General features: G+C 53.0%; 3 protein-coding genes across 3 annotated transcripts; 1 reads left to right on the top strand and 2 right to left on the bottom strand.

The window, feature by feature from the left end:
• Nucleotides 1-1,687: 1,687 nt before the first annotated feature.
• On the bottom strand, nt 1,688-2,887 carry GCG54_00010371 (Cycloartenol-C-24-methyltransferase; the record flags this gene model as incomplete). Its single annotated transcript, XM_045410296.1, has 1 exon — nt 1,688-2,887. The coding sequence occupies one exon, from the start codon at nt 2,885-2,887 to the stop codon at nt 1,688-1,690; it is 1,200 nt and encodes a 399-aa protein (XP_045270194.1).
• Nucleotides 2,888-8,469: 5,582 nt separating this feature from the next.
• On the bottom strand, nt 8,470-10,954 carry GCG54_00010372 (uncharacterized protein; the record flags this gene model as incomplete). The annotated part of the gene is made up of 5 exons (XM_045410297.1): nt 8,470-8,582; nt 8,640-8,960; nt 9,014-10,207; nt 10,254-10,565; nt 10,621-10,954. 5 exons carry the CDS (start codon nt 10,952-10,954, stop codon nt 8,470-8,472), a joined length of 2,274 nt encoding a protein of 757 aa, XP_045270195.1.
• Nucleotides 10,955-15,483: 4,529 nt separating this feature from the next.
• GCG54_00010373 (uncharacterized protein) lies at nt 15,484-16,740 on the top strand (the record flags this gene model as incomplete). The annotated part of the gene is made up of 4 exons (XM_045410298.1): nt 15,484-15,770; nt 15,833-16,026; nt 16,094-16,549; nt 16,616-16,740. 4 exons carry the CDS (start codon nt 15,484-15,486, stop codon nt 16,738-16,740), a joined length of 1,062 nt encoding a protein of 353 aa, XP_045270196.1.
• Nucleotides 16,741-17,846: the final 1,106 nt, after the last annotated feature.

Below are 17,846 nucleotides of genomic sequence, written 5' to 3' on the forward strand. Positions count from 1 at the left end.
TGAGTCGAACCTTTCTCCGAACTCCTTTCTTTTCCATAGCAAAAGGAGAGAAGGGGTTGAGGAGGCGGAGCTTTCGGGTTCTAGGCTCATTGATCTTATCAATCTTATCATGTACACCTTCGAGGGCGGCGATGCATGGCCCCCGACGCGTTCGCCCCGACACCGTGGTTCGAGATCGATGCAATATGCTCCTGGCTCCTAGGGAGCTGGACCCTGTCAGGCAGGCTGAATTAGAGTCATCGCTTCTATCGTTGCGGCCACATGCCGTCTGGTCTTGGCTGCAGTGACTGCGAACCCACTATGGTTCGATAAGGAACATAGGCCGTGGGCAACCTTGTGACTAGTCATGGGCAAGTGTTGGTGTTAGGTTGTCGCGAGTAAGCCGCATATCTGTAGCTTCGAAACGGCCTCCTAAGGATAACATGAGACATCTTTGGAAATGAACATGCACAATACTACATGGGGCTGGAGTTGTGGTATTACCTTAACCCCGGCATCTATTCACAGTCCCTGCCGTCGAACGGCAGTTTCCAGATCAAAGTCTTCGTTTATGATGAAAATGTGCCAAGGGCTTCATATAGAGGAGCATGTGTTCATAAATTGAGCGTCTATGTAGATCAATTGACGATGGGAGCAAATAATCCCACCTTTATGTCGGTACAGCTGATATCCCAACAGCTTAGATTGGCAACAAAGATCGACCGTTTCTGAAGCTGTTTGTTGAGCTCTTGATACTTGTACGAGCACAGCTCCACGACGAAGTATCTACGCTCTATCCCTGGCGACAACGACTGTTGAGCGCTGCAACAACCCTAAAACAACGCTCGCCCTATAATTGTTTATGACCAACTTGGAAAACACGAGCTGAACGCCATTGGACACCTGAAGGCGAGGCCTAAAGACGTCTTGAGTGCCGATGGCACCCAATGGTGTCTCTTGTATTGGCTCTTGGAGCGATATGAAGTGAGAACGTTTCGAACAAACTCCATCACCTCTACTGGTTATGCGTTCACAATGATCTTGTGATGAACCAACGCAAGCTCTAATCGTGAGACTCAGAGGAAGATCAAGGATCGTTCGGTGCCGACGGGATCTATTCTCAGGAAGATAATGCCGAACAGGGTTGGCGGTACAGGGACAGGGTCTTAGTCTTCACAGAAGTTTCTCAAAAGTAGAAGTTGTAATCTCAAGAAGTTCCCAGTATCACGTTGCAAACAAGTGACCTTACAATCTTGCTCGTAAAAGTGGTCGGATTGGGTTAATCGCATGCCGACACTCTTTGACCTAGGGCGTCGCAAGGACAACTTGAAATAGGAATACCAGCAAACTCTTTTTTCTCTAGCTGCTGCTTGAGACCAGCTTGCGGCATGTTTCGACTCATCAAACGTGAATTGACTTTTCGGCTCAAGGCAAAAGACGCCCCCAGCCGTGAGACGGCAGCTAAAAGAGGGTGAAGGTCATCGCACTAGCAGTCGTAAATGCCCTTTAAGTCTCTGAAATTATGCATTATGATATTTCCGGTGATGCTTGCTTACATCGTGCTCTAAAAGTTGAATGTCGAAGTAACCCCAAGGTATCCTATCCAAAGACGCCCAAAGATGCTCTCGCCGTGCAACAGCGGATGCATGTCTTCCAACGAACTCGAAACTCTCATGACAACTACCATACTCCATCATGAAAACGCCGTCTAATTCTTCTGCGCAATAATGCGATAGCTCGTCGACACAAGCCTCATGGTATCCATCTTCACAAACGCCTGCCCATCCAGACACAGCCGGTTGATGAGCGTCTTGAAATGCGGCGGCAGCAGCCTCACCTTGACCAGCCCCAGGATGACCTGCCGCAGACTCCGAAAGTACACGTCCGCCTTGTCGATCAGCGGCGCCTGCACGCCGTCGATGCTCGCGTTGTCGGAGCGCAGCACCGTGAACCCGGCGTCCGTCAGCGCCTTCTCGAAAGTCGCCGGGGTAGGCGTCCCCACCGCGCCGATGAGGGGCTTCGTCCGCCGCATCAGCTCCGCGTGCTCGGCGTTGGTGGGGTCGTACGCCGGCAGACTAACCCAGTCCAGCAGCGAGATCTTGGCGCCGGGCTTCAGCACGCGGCGCAGCTCGGCGAACAGCCGCGGCAGGTCTTTGCACAGGCTCAGCGCCTGGATCTGGTAGAATGCATCGAAGGTGTTGTCCTCGAACGGGAGGGGCAGCTCGTTCATGTCCTGGATCGTGAAGCTGTTCTCCAGGCCCACCTGCTCGTTGAACTCCTTCGCCTGCGCGACCTGGTTCGGGTCGATGTTGAGGCCGGTTACCTTGGCGCCGCTGACGACGGCCATGTGCGCCGCGACTCGGCCCCTACCGCAGCCGAGGTCGAGGACCTTGTCGCCGGGCTTGAGGCCGATGTCTCGGGCGATTGACTCCTCGTACAGCATCTGGTTGTCCAGCACGGAGGCCTTCTTGTCCATCAGCGGCGGGATGTACATCTTCTCCACATCGCCCAGCGCGCACAGGTGGTTCAGCACGCCGTAGTACGACTGCAAGCAATCGCCGACCTTCTGGCGGTAGTCTGGCCCCAGGGTCTCGATCATCTGGCGCTCGTCGGCCCAGTCGAGGCTGTAGATGACGTAGGACGCCATGAAGTCGTCTACCTGCTTCGGCGTGAGGTCGAGCAGGTACTTGAACGACTTCCAGAATGTTTTTGAGCGCTTCGGCGACGCGGTGCGATTGATTGCCGCGTGCTGCAGGCTGTGCTTATTTTTCTTCCACGATGCCTGGGCGGCGGGCTTCAGGGTCGCGACGTCATCGGACGATGTCGAGCTGCTCCGGGGCGTATCGGTGACATCAGTGGTGGGCGGTTGCGCGGGCGCTGGCGCGATCGTCTCTGCTGCTGCTGACATTGCGGGCGGTCTGTTTAGTGGTCCGATCTGCTTCGCAAAGGATTCAAGGGGGGCGGAGATAGGGATAATGAGAGAGCAGTGTCAGTCGGGAGACGTGGGATGGGTAGAAGAAGCGCGAGTATCAATGAAGGCCGAACTGGGTATCACGGTGTGCATCCTGAGGAACAGAGGAAAAGGACAAGAAACGGGCGATGGGGATATCGGATTCTTTTAAATCAGCATGTGTGTTTACAATGATCAGCGTAAAAAGCAAGATCTGACGGAGCCGCAAACCGGATTGCTTTCTAATCTCTCGTGACGTTCGGTACCTACGGAGTGACGTCCGGTAGTTCCGAGCGGACCTTGCAAGCAAATCACCAGACCATTGGAAAGGACCGTCCGGCGCTGGAGCTAATGCCAGCCCATCATCAGCTAAGGGGTTGGGCAATCTCTTTGGCACATGGACTCACTGCAATTTCTCCCCCGACCTCTTCGTCAGAAATCGGCCAGGACGGACTCCGGGTAGAGAAAGAGGGGAGGGGGGCTGGCTATGTGGCGTGTGAGTCACTTTGGGGGTGCAGCAACCAGCTTTCGCTCGTGTCTGTCAGTTTGCGGCCACAGCCAAAAGGGAGGCGAACCGATGGCCGGCGGTGAAGGTTACATTTCATCGGTCGCGTTTGCATTTTCGCCGGTCGGGGGCCTTGGTGCCGCCCTCGCTGTTTCGACAGTGTTGCCCTCCTTTGGCAACGCGTGTGTTCCGTGGACTTTGCGTCATTGTGGCGCTCTGGCGGTGGTGTTTTGATCCCGTCTTACTGCCGGGCCTGGCCCTTTTCCCACCTTTTGAGCATCCCAGTCCTCGTCCTCCCCCCAGTTTTATTGGCAATTTTTGACATGTCAGATGCAAGCACACATGTAATGTTGAACAAACTGGGCAGGTAGGGCTGAAAAGGGTGGGCAAATCAGTAACAAACCACGGGCTGGGTGTGGTCAAGGCGGCCGCTTGTGTTTCGTGATGGGTGGCTCAGCGGATGTGGTTACGTCCTTTGGTGGCTGGCTGGCTTCACAGACGGGCGGATGTTGCGAATACGGGCACGATGAATGGCTCGATGGGGTTTTGTGAAATAAGCTTATGTTTCTATCTTGAATGATCCGCACTTCGCCTCATTTCTTAAATTCTTTTGGGTGGTGTGGTGGTGGTCTCGATCGATTTGATTGCTCGGCTCCATAGATGCCAACCAATCCTCTCGGGGCGGGCCTGGGCCGGTCCGCGTGTGACTACCGGTCGGTCCCTCGTGTGTCTCAGCTTGTGTTGGGATTTGGAGACATGGCAATCTCAGCGATGATTCATTGTGCCTTGCTTTTGCCGTAGTTCTGCCGTGTTGTGTACGGCTGGTGGCTGTGCCCGTGACGGAGCGTGTTCCGATGAGATGAACGTGTTTGTTGAGGGTCCCTTGCCGGATGTCTCGCTGTCGTGCATCACTAGCGCAAAACTCCAAGGTGATGCTAGTACGGATTGATGAAGCAAGCAATCACTAAGTGAAGCTTGTGATTCATTCAGTTGTCTGCAAAAAAGAAATCTCAAACGAGATTCTCATGTCGGTGTGGCATGTTTGCTGCCTGTGCAACCCCTTGGTGTGTCGGTCAGAACAATCTAGCTCTTCAACCTGCGAGATATTACAGTTGAGGGCGCGCAGTCTTGATCACGCCACATGCCAGTTGGGAGGTCGTACGTCCAATGGCGCTGTTTGCTGCGGTGACATCATGCGACGGCACGCACGAGTCTTTTAAACTCTGCCCCCAACAACTCATCGTCCGTTATGAAAACATCTCGGTCCGTGATACACAAAGTACAAATTTCCTCGAATACTACCGGATTCATTCATCACTGTCAGTAAAAAGGCAAGTTCTAATTTACCGGTTCAATGACGTCAGGCAAAGTGTCTACAACAACAGTCAGAGTGTGCTAGAACTCATCCCTATCATAACGATGCTAGCTTTTCCATTTATTATTGTAGTGACGATCAATTGTTTATTAGCCCCATTAGTGAAATCTTATTGGAGGAATAACTTGAAGAAACCTCGTGTAAGATCCAACTTCAACTGCCACATTCTTTTCTCGTTGTCCACCAGGTGTGTCGAACTCCTTCTGAAAATATTATCAACATCCGCGTTATCAAGTATTATAGCAGAACCTCACAATAATCGGGTATCTCATGTTCAATAAACAAGGCACGGGCATGAAGGAATCACGAGAGCTGCAACATCGGTATTGGCATTTAAGACTACCAAGACAAGCCTTAGGCAACGTCATCTTCCATGCCATTCAGTTGAGTCGCAGTGTTGCCTCGCGGCCAAGTTTGTCCTCATTTAGCTTCATGGAGAACACGCCTTCATGTCTTTCCTTTGCTGCTGAGTGATATCACAGGTATCCTCCATGGAAGCACTTCACTCCAGCCCTTCTAAACGATCCCCTCAACGCCATACGTTGATCCTCGTTGAAGCCCCAGAATCTGACCTTCTTCAAGTTCGGAAATTTCTCGGGCGTCTCCGTTGCAAGTTTGATCAAATCCGGGAAGAGCTTCCCGTACCGATCGTACAACTTGAAGGACCGAATGGACGGCGGCAAGAAGTCGACGATCAAGTCCTTCTTCCTCCTTCTGTCCTCGGGATTCATCAGAGCTTGCAGCATCTCGTCAATCTCATTATCTACATCCCCGCCCTCGGCCATGTTCCCGATCCCAACATCGTCAATCTGGACCCACAAAGCCTCGGGCATCATGTCTCTCGTCACAAAGATGGCCTCCCGGTCAATCGCGAGCTCCTCCAGCACCTCCATCTCATGCAGGCTGGGCATCGCGTCTTCGGGCGATAGTCGCGAGTTGTGTCTGTACATCGACGAGCGAGCCAGGTCGAGATCCACGTCCTTGAGGGTATCTCTGCGGATGAGTAGGGCTTCACCGATCTCTCTTGGGATGGCGTCGCGCTCGTCGGGGCTTCCGACATCGATGTTCGTGTCGACCTCGTACCCAAACACCTCCAGCTTAGGGAACCCATACATGATAGCTTTGAGGTGCGTTGCGCCGAGTGAGCTGTTGTTGAGATCGAGGCTTTTTAGGTTCGGGTGTGTCACCGCCCTGGACATGCCGTTGATGCCAAGACCCCGGATCCGCTCCAGCGCCGGCGCGGCATCAAGAATGCCCTTTACACAGTCAATGCTGCTGCCTTCTCCCTGGTTTGACACCTGAAATGTGAGGTCTGTCAGGCGTGGCAGAGATCCCGGGGCGCAGAACGGGAAGCTTGGGACCGAAAGGGGTAGCAGGTGAATGTGCTCAACGTTAGATACGAGGGTGACCATCAGCGCATCGACGACGCGTACACGGTTGTTGAAGAACTCGCTGGCGTCGCTATCTTTGGTGATGTCTGGGATGAAGCCCACGTAGGGGTTCTTGTTCTCCGCACCATTCAGGAACCAATCTTTGGGCCATTCCTTGCTTGTTTCTCCCAACAGACTTGGAGGGACGCCTACTTGGACTATGATTCCGTTAAAAAGGTCCTGGAGCTCTGGCGTCACATCTTTTTCGTACACGCTCCATCTTCCGAGGTGGAGTTCCTTGACGTGGTGGGCGAGGTCACGTCGTTTGGCGAGGGTGCGCGCGAGTAGGAGCTCGTAGCCGACAACAGGCTTCGGGCTGTGGTGGAGCACTGGTTGTGCAATATCTCGAAGAGCGCGGCAGGTTCGCGATAGTCTCGCCAAGTCCAGACGGAGGAGGTCCGATGCCGTGAACCGCTTGCCGTCTTTGGGCCGCTCTTCCTGGCAGGTGCATTGTCCCAAGTTTCGGCTTATGACAATACAGTGGGGGCAGAGCAGACTGACGATCTGGATCAGGATCTCGGCAGGGAGGTCGAGGAGTGCAGTCATCTTGACGTAGTGGTTGACAAGGTCCGTGTTGAGGATGACCTGATCTTGAGAAGCGAAGGCGGGGGCATGTGTGGATTCTGGAAACGTGTTCCCAAGTTAATCTCCAGATACTTGGGCACTAGAGTTTGAAGCTTGACAGACGTGTTAGAACAACTCGGATCATCAAATATATGATAGTCTGGCAAGTTTCGGTGAAGGATCAAAGAGACAACAAACATACATGGGATGACAAAGTCACGTGGCCTATCAACTGACGCTGCTGCCTGCCGCGAATATCGAACTCAATTTCGCCACACGCTGAGCAGTTGGTTTCAAAGCTAGGATTGCGTTCTCCGAATGGCTTCTGGTAAAAAGACGCCGAGGAATGATCGAAGGAATTCGATCCAGGGTTCTCGGTCAATGGTTGTGCTTCAAATGACTGCAGTTGGGTGTGTTGCCGGTTCATGCGGGCTTCCTTCCTAAATCACGGTCGGCTGCTGATTAGATAAGCGATCCGATATCCGCCGACATCCGGTGGCCACCGAGACCCGCAACGGTCTGCGGAGACCCACCTTTCGGCGCGGAGCTCCGGAAGTATTGTATTGCGTAGGCAGGGAACTGACGGAATGATGCCAGCTGTTTACTAATGCGTTTAAAGAAAGAGATCTTCAATTCGAGATGTGCATTGATCAGAAACTGTCGATCGAACTTCTGGCAACTCTACCAGCCTCGATTTATATGAGTTCGGGACCGCAAGCTTTCCGCCCTGTGGTTGATGCATGTGAATACAGTTACTCAACTCGCTGTCTTTTATGTCTGCAACTTCGGCTTCGTCGGAGGAATCTGAATCATGCATCTGTATTCACTTGTGCTTGAAAGGCCATCAAGACCACGCAACTCGTTTGAGAAGCTGAATGCGAGCCTCTCGGGTTGATGATATCCACACACGTACAACAGTGCGGGTCACGGGGTTTGGTTGAATAAGTCCGTCAATATAATTGAGTTTGGAAGATCTCCCAGACGTGACTGTTTGCAGTGTCAACTGTTGTCGATATGCTACTTTATTTCGGTTCGGTCGGACTACAGTCTTTTTACTAACTAATGCTCCGGACTTTTGAAAAAGCGAAACGTTGCGTATTGAACCAGACCTTTTATGAGTTATCCTCGTGACGAGGAATGCATCATCAGACTTCAAGTTAAGTTCAATTCTCATATCAAACGCATTATGGATTTCATCGATAAAGGACGAGTATGGAAGCCGAAGCGCTCCTTGAATCGAATTTGGCACCAGATGGCGCCGGAGAAGTCCCACATTCGGTCTCCGCGGAGAGCTATCTCGCGGACCCACTAGTTGCTGTGCCGGCCAGAGTAGTTGCAAAGTTCGGAACCGGGGACAGCAGGAATATTGTCGAATCCTCTGCTTCGCGTTGTAGTTGTTTGCGACGACCTACTCTTAAAATGATCGGGGTACATCTTGTCATTGATTACTGACTTTCGATTTAAAGGAGCATACAGCACAACAGGTTTACTGGGGACGCCGGCTAGAGTCTGGGACGGTCTACGAAGACCCACTTGTCAGACCGGAGCGCTGGCCAACTTCACGACGTTCATGGTTGGATATTGGATTGGATAATGAATTAGTGAGCGTAGATATTATTGAGGTGGCATATGAAGGGTATCATGGTGTGGTCTATGGAGCCAGAGTTTACCATGTTCCACCGGGGATTGCGATCTCAGTGCCGTAAAATGCACCTGAGGCGCCACCAAGCTCCAACGCGGCGTTGATCACACCACCGAAGCCTTCTCCGGCAATCAAACCTGATTTGAGCGTTAGCTTTGATTTAGCTCATAGAGTTGTGTATGGGGTTATCTTACCTGCGGCAGCCGCAAAGCAGTGGGTTTCAAAGTTCTTGGGGAAGTACTTGCGCCACCACCAAGCAGTGATAGCTCCGAACATAATGGCATTGGCATAGCCAGAATCGGGTCCCAGAACCCAGGCAACACCGATGGACATCCAGTTGGGAAGGTAGTCCCTGTACTTGGTGCGGTTGCCCACAAGGTAGAAGTTCTTGAGGGCGGCTTGCGCAACACACACCACACCCATCACGATCGTGAAAATGCCACAAGAACGAGTAATAGGAAGTTGAGGAAGGGTTACAGCTTCCGCGACAGCGCGCCAAGCCGTTACCGATGGCGCTTTTTTCCCCGGTCAGCTTGAAAATGCAGAAAAAATGAGGGTGAAAACATACCGAGAAAAGCGCATTCTTCTGTTGCGTCAAGTTCGTGCCAGATGCATGGATACGCAGCCATGAACAGTACGAACACTCCCGGCGCTAAGAAGACGCTAACGAGTGCACCGATGGCCTGTGCGTAAAACTGCAAGTGGGGCGGGGTGCGAAGAAGGAAACCAACACGGAAGTCGCTGACGAGAGCAGTTGCCACGTCCGCAGTGCCAGAGGCAATACCACCAGCAATGAGGTTGATGCGCTGCGCATTGTGCATCTCAAGGCCTTGTCCCTTTGTGACACCGCCGAAAACCAGCTGAGAGGCCTTGGCAGAAGCAGTCAAAGGCGTGCAGTCGGTGACGGCACCTCCGTGAATGCTGAGGAAGGCAAAGAGAAGGCCCAAGATGCAAGCAAGGATGGCGAGACCAGCGTTCATGTGGAACTGAATGTGGCAGACAATGCAGGCCACAACAACAAAGACAAGTGTACCAGTAGCCCAAACCCAGGCAGGGACTTGCTGGCTGGGAGGAGCAAAGTCCTCAACAAGACCATCTGCAGCATCGGCCTTTGCAGCATGCTTCGCAAGGAACTCGTTCGACTTTCCCTTGGCTTGGAGGCGGTTGTTGATGCTTCTCGCACCGGAACGGAAGGCAAACTTGGCACCGTCGAGGATGACACCAATGTGGAGGACGAACTCAGCCATGGAGTAGCACACCAAGACCATGACTCCGGGCCACAAGAACCAGTAGCGGGGAGAAGGAACCCAGCCTGGCTCATCGCTGATAGTCATGCCGTTGAAGGCGACTCTGTCATGCCATTTGGGGTCATCCGGAGCTCGGGCGACACCGACGGCCTCGCCGTACTTGACCAAGAGAGGGCCGACGAAGCCCCAGGCGAAGAAAGTTCCTCCCCACCAGGACCAGGCGGCGTTGAGACCGACGAGCATGCCGGAGCCGAAGAAGGCGGGGGTGATCTGGATGTACCAGCCCCAGTTCTCAATGTTCATGGCCCAATTCTTGTAGCCGCTCCAGATGTAGAACCAGGTGAAGATGTGCCAGTTGTGGAGGATTCCGTCGGCATACTGGGACACAACAATGTGAACCAGAGCTCCCACGAAGGTGTATCCGAGGGTCTTGATCTTCTTGACAGCGTCCGCAGCACCGCTGCCAACAGCGTGCATGGATCGAATAGTCAGGGCAGTCGCAGTCGCTGTTGCTCCTGTCAGCGGGTGCTCGGGAGTTCAGCACAGTGACTAAAGACTTACGTGTGGGGAAAACAAGGTTCAACTCGCGAGCAACGTTGATGACGAAGAACTTGCGAAGAGGAACCGCAGCGAAAAGGCCAAAGAACGCGCAGACGACAGTGATGGTCAAGATGCGGCCAAAGTCCTCACGGGGGTTGTCGGACATGAGGTTGAGCTGGTACATGGCCGGGAGAGCTGCGACGAAGAGACCGGACATGCCACCGGCACCGGTGGCAGAGGCCTGAATGATGGAGTTCTCCTGGGGACCGAAACGGCCTCCGAGGATGGGCATGTGAGGCACCGTCTTGGCCAGGACTTGAACGATGGCATAACCTAGAGCTCGTGTGTCAGTGAAGTCCACTTGCATCACCTGCGCGGCAAAACGTACCGAAGATGGCACCGAACATGGTGGCGGTGAACGAGAAACCGGTCTTCAGACCGAGGTACACGTTCGAGGCATTGACGAGAGAACCGAGGATGATACCCGTCAGAACGGCACGGATGGTGAACGGGTTCTCCTCGGGCTCGATGCCCTTGACCTCGGGAAACGGGCTGAACAGATCCGTGATCTGGTCGCCATCGCTGAGCTCGCTCTTGAGATCGTCAATCTGCTCAGAGTGACGAATCTTCTCCGTGATGATGTTGGGGTCGTGAGCAGGATCCACAGAGGGGATCTGCGTCTCGGCCTGGATGGGCCCGGGGATGGGGTTCGTAGCCACCATGTTGACGAGGGTCGTCGAGGTTGGTGCTTGTCGGATTCAAGTCGGCACACCGGCTGGTTGTGCTGGCTGGCTCTAGGCAAAGAGAGACCTGGCTTGATGTCAAAAGAGAAGCGAAAAGCCTCGACGGAGGCGGTGGTCTGCAGGTCTCTTTTAAGAATTCACGGCTGGAGCTCCGAACGCATCCCGGGGACCGCCGCCATGCAGCAACTGACCATCCAACCCTTCTAGGGTACCAGGGCCATGGAACTTTTGCCTCTCATGGGGGTGGCGGCTGATACCCATGGCGGGCGTCGACGACAACCAACGATCGTAATGGCGATTACCAGATTCCGCAGGTGGTTTGGGGAATCACCGAGTCTGGACGGCCGGCCGAATCCCAGGAGCAAAAGGGCCCTGGCGCGCCAAGGCCGTTATCGATCAGCAGAGGGGGAGCCAATGTGTTCCCCAGTTGTCGAATAGTTTATTTGCTGGGTAATCTGTGAGTCGATTCAATTCCCAAGAACCACCTCATCGATTGGCAGAACAATAACCTGATGTGTCATGACTCTCTGCCCGCGACCAGTCAGGAGGCACGGAATTTGAATGGGACATGTCTTTGTCGAGCAGCTCATCCCCATCCCTGCGGCGCGAACGTCGCAGATCAAAAGGTCCTGGGGCCACCCTTCCGGATCACAGAATCGGCTCGAGAATGGAAGGCTGGGCGGCGCGAGGTCGACCTCCCGTCCGCCGTCGCGGTTGGTCGGTGCCGTCGACCAGCGTCAACCAGCTTCCTTATCTGGAGAGGTCGATGGACCTGTGTCCCCGGAGGAGGACTCCGCTTCTGCTGCAATATCCCGGCGACAACCCCCGACTCGGACGTCTTGGCCATGCCGCCAAGGGCTCCGCCAAGCCGCCTATATATTGTGGTTCTCCCCTCCAACTCGTCAAGTGAGCGGTGATTGTCGGCGACGTGCCTGCTACCATTAGACTGTGTCACGGCTCGGCGCAGAGAGGCAAGACATGTCAAGCACTCTTGGAAGGGCGGCCGTTGCGACGCCATGTTGGCATTCCATTTCCCCCTTGCCTACCAAGAGAATCAAAAGTTCGACCAGAGGTTCTTTTGCAGCACGCCCGTCTGGGCAACCTCTCGGCCGGATCTCTTGAAGCGGTTGGCAAAGGCTTGTCGCGGTTTGCAGCAGCTGCTGCTGCTGCTCAGTGTCTGCTGGCCATTGTCTTTCCTTCGCGGGAATCAGAGAACGGCCGACAAGTGGGAGAGTTCCGAGTTTTCCCCACAGCAATACTACGCGCGCCGATTGCGGATAAGATGAGTAACGAACGTTACTCAAGGTACAGGTCGCACCCCCGGCGGCACTTTTGCGAGTACCAGCTGATCTCAGCAACCGTGTTGGAACCAATTTGTTGGACATTTTGAATGCAGAGACCGACAAACATTTCCACAAACGGCGCTACTACTACCGCATTGTGTTCTGTCTGATGGCTCCCTGCAAATCTCGATTCCAGACGAAGGTCGACGGGCGCTTCTATCTCAAACCTGGGTCCGACACAGTGATCACTGACTGACAATTCCCACTTATTTCCGTTTCGCTGGAAATGCCTGCTTGTACGCACCCTGAACACCAGGCCTGGGCTTCCTCAAGACTCCCGCCCCCATCTGACGGCAGGCAAACGAGAAAAGGCAGCCAATGCGCCATCCCGTCCTTATCTGGAGGTAGGCCCACAAGCTTGTTGTTGGCCCGCGGTTTGCCCCGATCAAGGGGTGTTGGTTGGGTCACAGCGCGGGTTGGACGACATTCCCGCCAAGACGGCCCATATGGCCCGCGCTGGCAGGCCGGGGATTTGCTCTGAACGAGGGAATGTCTCTGCTTTTTGCAAATTCCCTCGGCAGGTGGGATCATGTCAAAAAGTGCACACAAACCCACACCACCACACGCGCCCGCCATCTGTGCAGGTGAGCTCGTGACATGCGGACTTCCATACCAGCAAGGGTAGGTGATGCGATGCGTGCGGCGCCGCCCTGGCCCTGCACTTCAGCCGCTCGCTTTTGTGCAGGTTCCTTTTGGGCATGATGGCAGTCAGCAAGCGGCATCTGGATTCGCCTTCTGCTCTGGGGTGATTGGTCGCGATGATAGCCTTGCCCTTTATGGTTATCCAAGATCTGCAAAAGTTCCAGCGTCTTGGCGATTTGCGGGCACTCGACTGGCTGCCTGCTTGATCAATGAAATATGCATGACTGCCTCGGTGATTCGTATCCGAATTGGTTGGTTCAAGTAAACGATCTGAGTGTCTACTGCCAGGGCAGGCAACTTTGCGAAGTGGTGGCCACCATCTTCGCCCGTCAGACGCCCTGCCCGAACTTTGAGCTGGCTCGTAAGGATGAGACGAACCATCCAGCAATAGATCACTGCATATTGCAGGTGCCCGTCCTGGATGTTGAGTGGAGTGTTGGTCGGTTCCAGCCGGTGGGAAGCGATAGGCTGCATCTCGGGAGTTTGCCATGGGATTGGTTCACATCTTATCATCGCGGTCACGCCACCCGTGGCAAAAGGGCGGGCTTTCTATACTTCTGATCACTTCCAACATTGTCCCTGATATTCCTCCCGTTTGGTGGTTTCAGCAATGATCTGGTATGTCCAAATATCGCATCATCAGATGTTGTTGCTTGTCTTGAACAACGAAACAGGCTGCACGCCACCCGTGGCGGGAGTGTCTTGCCAGATGGATGATCATTCTAACATCTGTACTCAAATCGATGTCATCAGCTTTTCCTCATTTGCACCTTTCACTTCCAACTAAAATCGTGCGCCCATCGGGGGCTCTCATATTAGAAAGAGGCTCGCTGACTGATTAACCGCTTCATTATCTTGGTCGTCGTCCTGCGCTTGCATTGTTGGTACATCGCTCAAGCGCTTCATGTATATGGAATTAAGCGTATGCCTTGCCTCCACAGAGAGCCTGTAATAGCTTCACCTGAATACACATCTCTTCCGGACCCCATCTGTTGTATGACGTGACATTCTGGTGCCCGAAACCCTATCGAAGAAAAGCGGAGAAACAGCCGGTGAAATATGTTTGGTCAGGCGACATCTAGATGCCACCACCCGCATCTTCAACGGGGTTTGTACCAGGACTCGAGTCTTGCCCCTGGCAAGCAGGATATCACTCGGAAAATGAAGCCTTACAGATATCTCCTATCAATAGTGAAAATCGGACCGAGATCGTGCGACGACGAAGGCCATGTCCTGAACATTCCTGACGATGTTTGTTGATGGCTCGTGCCACACAAAGATGCATGGTGACTCTCGAGCGAGACGGAATAGAAGCCGAGTCGCTAGTGCTGCTCATGGTGTTGTTCATCGCACCGCTACAAGGGTTCTCACTTGCGTGAATCGCATCAAATTCTACATCTAGATCACAAGACCCGCACGGAGAGATGTGATCGATAAGGTACAGATCAAAGCCCGAAATGCTTAGGACACCGACCATATCAGGCAGAAATAAGTATCCACGGTCACTTTGCACCGAGACGGTGTATCATGATCACCGCCGTTGTGATTATTTGGATCGGAGATATGAGAAACGTGGCGATGCGCACGACCTGGTTTAGTCCACGACCAGTTGGACAACAGGTGGACACGACATTGGCACAGAGCCAACATGCAATTCTTGCTAACGATGGCAAAGCCACTGGATCAGCAGTCGGACTACAGTGCGGCATCAAAGAGGAGATAGTCTACCTGAGGAAAAGAGGTCTCTTGTTACATCAAAAAACATTGCTTACTCATTCCAACACTCAGGTTGAGGCAGGAGCCCCTTGACTCGGGATACCGACGGTGCAGATAGCCACCCCCGGCTTCGGCTATGTTCGCAGCCACGGCCCGTCAGGACTTGGGTCCGTACGTTTTACCAATAGGGCAAACAAATTTGGGCGAAATGGTTCGACTAACTCTATTGAAACACCAATGCCAATGAGCCTTGGAAGGGAAATAGTCCCAAATGGCGTCATTGAGCTGAGCTGGCAAATTTTCATCACTTGGTTTCTGTTTGCCTGCTAAAAGGTAACCGAAACTCTTCAAGAATAGCATCAGAAGATTGTGTACGATCGCTGATGGAACGCAGAAATGAAATTGTCTCGCAAAATAGCCGAAAGTTGTGACGTTGGACAATGGGTTTCACCACGTTCCGGCTACTTCAAGGATGTTCCGATTGGACGCTCACCGCCAGAACTCACGATGATCAAGTGCTCGATGAGGCTCTCTGTTGCCTCTTCTGTTGACTGCAACGCGCCTGTGGAGTTACACTTAGATCTTTCTCGCGAAAGTATTCTGAACATCATGCCACATCGTGAGGCAGCCTGTGATATGTATCATATCATACGAGTGTGTATAAATATTTGAGGGGTAGAGGGCCCAATATTCCATTGATGCTCCATGCCAACGACAAGACACACATCAATCGAAGGACAACATCGGGACACACCAGATTTCTCTTCATCCTGACGAACGCAGCTTTCAGCAATAGAGCAAACAATCATGCGTCTCTCAACGGACCTCGTCTGGCTTGTCACAACGATATTCTTCACTCTCGGGATCGCCTTGCCAACTGCGACAGACCCCACAAGTTCCTTGAAGACCCTACAGGTCCCTCCAGCAAAGAACGAAGTTACCCGGCACTTCCGTTTCCTCAATAACATCACGCCCAGAGATGAGAATCTGAACGAGAATCTGGGTTCGACCGCATCGTCAAGCGCAAAAGCCCCTCCCAAATTCAGGGTCAAGTGTACCGCTCCGTACTGGTCATACTACTATAACTGGTGGCCGTGAGTCTTCTAACAAACATGCCTTGCCTGTCTTGAGAAAGACCATGCTGACAATTGCGGAGTACCGTCAATGAGATGTGCGCATTTACGAACAATACTCTCGACAAGGGCGGCTTTATAGGACAGTGGCAGCGCGGTGAGGCCATGGTGGGGGAGTCCAGAAACGTGACTATGGAATGGCAACCGAAGGGCGATGGCTCAGGCTGCCAGGAGACCTGTACTGCAGCTTTTAACAGGTTCGTCACGGAACCTTCATGTAAGTGCATTGAGTTATCACCCGCAACTCTGAGAATTCGAGTAACGTCAAACTGACACGAATACAGGCCACGCGGAGGGCTTTTGGATGAATGAGAAGGGCCGCCTTGTCATTGATGGCTGCGGCGTAGCAACTTACAATCTCGAGTTCGATAACGGAGCTCCAACACTCGAACATGGCAAATCACTTTGCTGGAACGAGCCAGTTCCACCATCATACAAGCCTGACAAAGATGTCACCCGACGCTTTTGTGAGGAGGCTGTCAGATACGTCGTGGATAAAGACAACCATTTTGGCAAAGACCAGACGAAAGTCGGCTACTACTGGACCGATTACAACCGAGATATTTGGGCTCCTGATAGCAAAGCCAAGCTGTATGATGTCGGGTTTGTGCATTTCTGGATTAAGAGCAACATAGATCAAGGATCCACATGCCCGGAGAACAGGAAAGTGGACGACGAGGTCGCAAATATGACGGTTGACCAGTGTGTCTCCAACATGGATTGGGCGGAAACTCAAGCTTGTGAGTGGCCGCCTCAAGAACATTCATTATGACTGGAGTTGAAATTGCTGACATTTGAGATATTAGGCGGAGCGCCGCCTGGCGTCTCATATGGTGGGCGATATTGGGCGGATTGCTTTGAGTGGGGAATGAAGGCTTCGGGATATGATGCAATCAAGAAGATAGATGCTAGATCGCTCTTGGACTCTTGATGCGAGTACGAGACGGTTCCTGGTAACAAACACAGTTAAGAAGGTGATATGCGCAGGATTCCAGGCCAGATTGTTCCTGTTGTGGGAGGTCGTTTCTTGTATTACCTTTCACTCCTATTCTTTGTATGACTCGTCCTTTCGACCTGAAATGGCTCTGTCTGATTTCGCAATCTCTTTTTGCAGCCAATATCATAACTTCCCGCAATTTTCAATCCTAGAACTCATTTCAAGATGTTTGTTCACCAGTTCCACCTTGCGTGGTTGGCGCCATTTCAAAAGTGCGAAAAGCATGCCCATAATTGTGAATAGTGGGATACTGCTGCTTTGATACTTCAAGGTCAAGAAGTTTGTAGAGTGCTTGAAGCCCTTGCTTGGATCCAGATTTGTAAGTCCGCTCCGCAAATCCGAAAATCCGGGACAGATATGCGTGGCGAATAAGCGATGAAGAAAAAGACTTGACAGCATGAATTTTGTCTCCGACAAGTGCTCGCCCCGCCCGGCGAACCCACAGTTTTTCTGGAAGCTTTCTTCTATGGGCTCCAAATTTTGGACCTTGCCGAACCCAATCGTTTGAGCCATAATCACCAATTCTGAGTATTACCATAGGCAGTGATCGGCAGTAGCCACGGCCAAGTCACAACAAGGAACAACAGAACAACAGATCAGTTTGATTTTGGTTGTCTGGCTAATTGTAAGTTTGCAATGTCTCCAGGTCTCCCGAGCCTCCCACCGGCTGGAAGACGGCAATTGCAGATCAATACCGGGCCTGGCCGGAGACCGTTCCCCGCGGCCGGCTCTGCCGGTGGAAGCTCGTTGTGAAACATCAACAACACCGGCTTGTCGCGCTTCTTCTTTGACCGCGCCCGCCGTTCCCCAACTCCCCTATCCCACTGCCGACTCGGCCAATCCCGTTGACGTCAACGCAACGGCGCTGGTGCCGGGCGAGTGGGGGATGAGGGGCAAAAGAGCATTCTTCGGACAAAACAAGGAGGGGCAAATGCACCCCAGAAGTTTGTCAGCTCTTCCAGCTACGCGCGTGGCGCCCTGCCGACAGGAGTTGGGACCACCGTCTTTGTGGCGAAGCTCCATGTCGCCTCGGCCCTCTC

Source organism: Colletotrichum gloeosporioides (genome assembly GCF_011800055.1).
Source record: "Colletotrichum gloeosporioides strain Lc1 chromosome Unknown consensus_8, whole genome shotgun sequence".
Taxonomy (NCBI): Eukaryota; Fungi; Ascomycota; class Sordariomycetes; order Glomerellales; family Glomerellaceae; genus Colletotrichum; species Colletotrichum gloeosporioides.